The sequence below is a fragment of the Spea bombifrons genome, chromosome 6 (assembly GCF_027358695.1).
Source record: "Spea bombifrons isolate aSpeBom1 chromosome 6, aSpeBom1.2.pri, whole genome shotgun sequence".
Taxonomy (NCBI): Eukaryota; Metazoa; Chordata; class Amphibia; order Anura; family Pelobatidae; genus Spea; species Spea bombifrons.
This window is the reverse complement of record NC_071092.1, coordinates 10,061,165-10,067,950: the sequence shown is the minus strand read 5'-3', so window position 1 is coordinate 10,067,950 and position 6,786 is coordinate 10,061,165. Positions and strand designations below refer to the sequence as shown.

The following is a 6,786-nucleotide window of genomic DNA, read 5'->3' as shown; positions in this document are numbered from 1 at the left end:
TGCTAACACTTAAATGGACACTCCAGCCATCAAATGTACTTTAATCCATATGACAGTTGGGTGGCCCCTTCCATTTTTCATGCTGTCCATTTTGCACGAATGGAGAATCCCCCATATGTATTTCCCCCTTTCCCAGCTCTTTGCGGCGCAAGAGATATGTTCGGCTAAACACATCTTTCTGCATGTGATATACCAGTGCTGGCTCGACAAACACTGCAAAAAGGGGTCTGTTCAGACCCCAGTGTACATTTGCAACAAGGGCTCCCACTTATTTCAATGGGAACGCTTTCCTGTCACTGATTAGCTGTTGGTGACAAATGTTGGACCATGGAGGAGAAGGGCACCTGCTGAAGTAGGTCCATTTGAAATAAATTTGGAATACAAACAATGAATCTTATATACAAGATGAAAACATAATAAGTAGAGGTGGGCATAGCAAGTGGTGGGTCCACTCAAGCTGGAGTCTAAAATCCAAGCAAGAATCATACACTTGATATTAAGGATCCGTGTACAATATTACTCAGCTCAAGAACATGCTCCTAATCTCCTGAAAAGCCAAATCCACACAAGTTTGCCGGCCGAACAATAAATGTGTAATGGTTATTATCTACCATCATGTTAATTTGTTACATAGTTCCATATTTTTCCCTTGTCCATGTAGGCAGGAAGTTACATTTTAAATGTTTTTTGATTTGTAATGAAATAATATAATATATTGTAAGGTATGGTAACCAAAGGGACAAAGAGACAATTTAAAATTAACAACAACATTACCACATGCCAAGACATATTGGGACAGAAGGTGAAGGACAGCCCCAGTCTACTGGATAAACAACCATGTCATTTATGTTCCTTTTTACAGTAGGACATGTGCCATTCCTCTTAAATAGCAGCAACAAGTTGTTTTCATGTCTGTTAGAGACTTGACATTGCTAAGTCTGTTAATTGATTATATTAGGTAATCCCCTGCAAAGCAGATTAAAAGTTCCAGAGTATTTCAGTGGGATCAACCTGCAACATAATGTGACAAACCCACTGGAGAGTCGTGTCAGATCTTTCGACGCCTGCTCTTGTGAGTATGCCAACGGCAAAAATATTTTTGGTTATAAACTAAACATCAAATATCACACCAGATCACATTTATGATAACTTACTATTAACACTCTACAGTAGGTACAAACCCAGATTCCATGAGCGTTTATAGGGACTGAGAAGGCTACACAGACAACATGTCATCTGATGATCAGCATTAACACTAACAGACAGATTAAGGACTTGCACCTTTGACACCGCTACAGAATTTTCAAATATTCCTGTTTTTTCTTGAAAAATCTGATGATGTGGTAGATATGATAAGGAAGATAATGTGCTTTGATATGAATACTGGAAAAGTATGCATAGACAGTGGAGGGCTGTTAAATGCCCATGGCTTAAGGATTTGGGGACACCACCAGAAGTCCACTAATAGCCATTGTTTTCTCTACCATAGACTGCACTTTTAGCAGCAGTTGCACCATAACTGGATATTTTTACACACTTTTCATGGGCTACCTGTTCAGTATTTTTTAGGGAATACTTGCTTGACGGGACTGTATTGTGTGCAACGGGTCTGTAGGAAATTGTGTTTATGGCTGTTGTACTGTATAGCCACTTGGACCGATATTGCTAGCCATCCCCTGTACGTAATGCACCTGATTTGGTGGCACATTACTGTATGGGCCAGAATGCACAACCGGCATGTTTTCACTACACAGGTTTGAAGCTAGGCAATTTCTTCGGCCATCCTCCCATGTTACATATTTTACAACTGGCTCCTTTTAATTGGTTGAAATTGCATTTTTTTGAACAGTTTGCAGTTGAAATAATTAACTGTTTAGAAAGTTCAAAAGGATAAAGCAAGATGGGGAGTAGAACATTTGCAAACATAAAAATAACCAGGGAAGTTAGATTAAGTATCAAAGAGCACATGTTCTTCTTGCACTATTGGTGATGTCGGAGCAGATGGAGTTGGAAGGAAAAGGCAGAATAATCCACTCGCCAATCAGATTTCTACTGTAGCTAGAAACACATCTATACATATCAGATCTATACATTCCTGTAAAAAATTAGTAATGACTATCCAAATGTGAATAGTAGGATTTACTGTATAGTCCAACAATAACTTCTGAGCTACAGGACTTGACCCTGGATTTACTCAGCCTAATAGGCAATAGAAGGTCTTCTGATTCATAGGTGCAAAAGTTATCCTCCTATACCTAATACTGAGCATGTAGTGGGATTACATGGTTAACATTATCCGGCAAATCCAAAACCCTTCTGATTAAAAAGACGCAATGTACTGATTCAATCTAATATGACAAAAGCTGTAATTAGCGAGAGTGGGAATTAACTGAATGCAAGTATATATTTTCTACTCACAGGAAAGAAGATGTCCTGCAAACTTTAAAAAAGAAATAGCTAATAAAACTCTTGCTTGGCAAAACAAATAAATAAAGAAAAAGGTTATGGTTGTATAATGTAGGTGGAAAGTACTTTCTCCAGAACTTACATTTTCAAGTTTTAACACCTGAAAGATTTGGTGCTTCTCATGAGCAAGCTACACAATACAGTTGTTTGAACCAATTTAAAGTATACAATTATAAACAAAATAATAATCAGAACAAAAATAATAACAAAATTAATAATAGTAATAGCAAAAAAAGAGCCTGGGGATTTTCTCCCTGTGGTTCCAGATCATTGGACCATAAGTACCGTATTTACCGGCGTATAACACGCACCCTCGCCGGAACCGGAAGTGCGGGAGACGCGGCTGCAGATCGTGCAGCACAGAAAGTTATCGGCGTATAACACGCAGGTAGGGTTTAAACTTATTTTTTTAGATATAAAAGTGCGTGTTATACGCCGATAAATACGGTACTCTTAAAACGACACTCAAAAATCCATCAAGCAATAATGTAAATGGAGTATCCAGAGGAAACATTAAATGTTGGATCCAATTAAAAGAGCCATCTGCTCATTTTAAACTAATCTGGATTAGCATCGTATAATGTTGGTTGTCGAGTACTGGTCTCTTAAGTGATTTATTAGGCTTTAAAAACCAGTAACTGCAGTTTCATAGGGTGCTAAATGATGCATTGAAATGTTACAATAAGTTGTTCTTTTTTAACCTTGTTACCTAATGCTTGAAGGGTTGTATCTGTTTTGGGAGCATTAAACATTTTTGCTCTGTAGAGAAAGAATGATTCCTTGATATAGTTAATTTTCATTTTCGATATCCCTCGACATTTCCCGATAAAACAGATATAAGGAAAACACATTGTGGCCGGTGATTTCTCATTCACATATAAACAGGAGCAATTAAAGGGACAATAGTTTTGCTGATTGTATCGCTTGTTTAAAGCGTTAAATGTTTGTTTCTACTGCTTGCTGCTACAAGTTTAATAATAATGGCGCAGTGACGCCTAGTGTCTAAAAGAGAAAATGCACGTTGAAAGATTTACGGTTACATTTCAGAGTCAGCCCTGCATAATGCATAGTCCAGTAGTTTAGGGGACTTTCATGAATCCGCATTGGTTTAACCACTAGAGATCTCCTATCCGTGATCTCCCTTTTACCTAGCCCATTAAGTAGTGGCGTTACTGAAAGCCCGAGGCTCACTGTTATGCTGCCTTCCTTGACCTGTCACCCTAGGCCTAGGTCCAGTAAGCTTTAAGGGTCGGATATTAAAATGTTATGGGCCAATACAACAGAGCTTGTAATTATATAGCAGAAAAATTAATGGGCAAAGGGTCCTGTAATGGTACAAAAATGCTTTACATCATAACGTGTATATAGGAAATTATAGTTTTAAACTATGCTTTAATTTTCAACTGTCGTGGTTCATGTTGGTGAATATATTTTGAAATCTGCTGTAAATTTGGCCTATTTGCATTCCTTGAATATTATGTATTTCTTCTGCTCTATAGATATTTACATTTCCCACAGAAGAGTTGATTTGGTGATGAATTCTAGCTCTCCAGCATCCAGTGCGCTGGCTCCTATTAATAACCAGGGGGGGCCCACCACTCCTCGAAAAGGACCCCCTAAATTTAAGCAAAGACAGACACGTCAATTTAAGAGCAAGCCACCAAAAAAGGGAGTGAAGGGGTAAGTTTTTTAAAAAAAATAAATCACTGTCCTATTGTTACATATTATGTTTGATTGGTTTAGGCAGGCTTTGTAAGGCTGGGTAACAAGAAGGCCATAGGCCTCAAAACAATCTCAGTTTTCAGGTTAATTAAGATATTAAACTGATTGACAAACTAAAATCACATATATATGTATATAAGTATATGTAGTTCTAACTAAATAATCTAGTACACTTTAACCACTTCATGACAAGGCTCTTTCCCTAAAGACTCCTTTTTGCTATTCTATTCATATATTTAACCATACTTTCCTTTTTTGTGTTTAGTCTGCCGAAACACATTATATATGAATAATATATTGAAAAAAAGAGACAAATTGTATGTACAGCTCATATGTACATTTCTGTAAAATACTACTTACTATTATAGTTTTGCTCAGGAACTCCTAAAGTCACAAATAAGAATGTATCAAGGACTTTTTAGGCTCTGTCACAGAGGAGTTAACTCTGCATGGTCTTGTGAGACATCCAGATGTCTCATAATTACCTACAATGGCAACCTTCAGGTCTGTAGATAAAATGCATTTATAGGAATAATACAAGATCTACATTTCTTTAATTCTGTCCTACATCACTATATACAAGACAATATTCAATGCTCACAATTTATTTGCTTTTAGTCTGAGGCACTTTTCATGATTATTCCAAATGTAACATTCCAGGTTTGGCGATGATATCCCAGGAATGGAAGGGCTTGGAACAGGTAAGGAACCTTGGACCACTTTGGACACTATATTACCCTCAATCCCTTTAATATGTACGCTCTAGGGGCACATTGCCTATCCCAATTCGGTGTACATTTATATATTTCACTGTGAGAAACAGTCTCTGATCATCTTTGAGAGAGCCTGTGGTATAAATTCATACAAAACCATGTTAAGAATTCCACAGATAGATGAGCGTACATGTAGACCCCCTATCTTTTTTTATACTGTTGATTGTTTATGTGAAACCAAAAAAAACAAACAAACATAAAATATGTTAATAGTAACATTTAATAAATGTATTTACCGGAAGTAAGTGTAACTTCACCTTCAATTCGTAATACGTCTTTAATAAATATGTGTGACCTTGTTCAGAATGGTGAAGAAGAATCATTATAATAGGCCACCTCGCACTGTAAATTTACATACCTAATACAGTGACATTATTAATAGAGCGTAGTCATCCTGGTAAAAGTTAGCTGACCAACTCCTGTATCCCTATTAGTTTCATCAAGATCATGAGCGGAAGAGCTATCAACCTTGCAATGTTCTACAATATCCGAGAATGCGATACTGTGCAATAATGGAGAGTAGGCACAAATGGAAGGAATTCTCCTATATATATATATATATATATATATATATATATAGATATAGATAAGATAGTGGGTTGGGCACAGATATCGAATTCAAAGCCTAACGGCTAACGAATAGGTATTTACATTTTTCTCTTTTAATGAAATGTTGTTGTCGTTTTTCAGACATTACTGTAATCTGTCCATGGGAGGCATTCAATCACCTAGAACTACATGAGCTGGCACAGTTTGGAATCATCTAGGAACAGGAGCTGAATCTTCTTCCATGTCATACCAATTGTTTAACATCTCTTAGAGTGTCTCAATGTTATGTTGGTGACAATGAACCAAGTATTATGTTATTACGGTATTTAATACTAGTATTCTTGTATACATGACATTTATCTGGATGCAAAGCTCTTTGGAGTGAGAGTTGTATTAGTCGGATCACGGTATAAAGAGGAAAGCGCCAGATCTTCCTTGGGAATAATAAGAATAGCTGTGCACGTCACCTAGTTTTTGAGAAATTGATGATCCTTAGAAGATGATTATGTTTTCTAGCCTTGTTTTCCTGATGAAATACACACTAAGTTTATTAATGTAGATTTGTAAATTATTGTTGTTGTCTTGTAATTATTTGTAAGTGTTCTTATATGTACTAGGCTAAAAATTAATGTGCCATGTTCGTAAAGGGCACTTTTTTGTTAAGATCAAAGTGTGTGTAGTTTCAATGAAAACCAACAGAATGTTTCTCCTGGCTGGTCCACATTTAGACCTTTGTCATAAAACCGCTATTCATAATTGACTTGCGCACAGGGTCTAAAATCATTTAGTTCCTTTCGTATCAGGGGCTTTCTTTTAAATTGGAAAACAAATTGAATCGTCCAAAAACACATCTCTCTGTCCCCAGTCCTGTCTGTGCCACCTGCACCCACCCATGACTTGTATCTGCCCCCCCCAACCAGCTTACTTAACTTCTCCAGACGATTTCTTACCTCCTCTGATTTGTTTGGCTGATGCTGACAGGGAGGGGGAGGTCAGTATGTGAGACAATGTCTTGCTGTATAGAAACAAACCTAGGACAAAAGGGCTGGGGCCTGTAGTATAATATAATCCTTGCTTGTGTGTAGAGGTAAATGAATGCACAGCTTTCCTTACAGACACTGAAACGCTTAATTGTTATTTGCATATTAATTATCCTCCTCTTTAGATTTTTACTTGTATTTAATGTAATAAAGTTTTACTTAATGTAAGGACTTACTTTAACAAGAGGGTGGTGGATATGTGGAACAGCCTCCTAGAAGAACTAATTTGAGATCCA

General features: G+C 37.0%; 1 protein-coding gene across 1 annotated transcript; it reads left to right on the top strand.

Annotated features, from left to right (window-relative positions):
- The first annotated feature begins 953 nt into the window (after positions 1 to 953).
- PDE6H (phosphodiesterase 6H) lies at positions 954 to 6,417 on the top strand. The gene is made up of 4 exons (XM_053468774.1): positions 954 to 1,072; positions 3,966 to 4,146; positions 4,849 to 4,889; positions 5,652 to 6,417. Exons 2-4 carry the CDS (start codon positions 4,001 to 4,003, stop codon positions 5,726 to 5,728), a joined length of 264 nt encoding a protein of 87 aa, XP_053324749.1. The 5' UTR covers positions 954 to 1,072; positions 3,966 to 4,000; the 3' UTR covers positions 5,729 to 6,417.
- Positions 6,418 to 6,786: the final 369 nt, after the last annotated feature.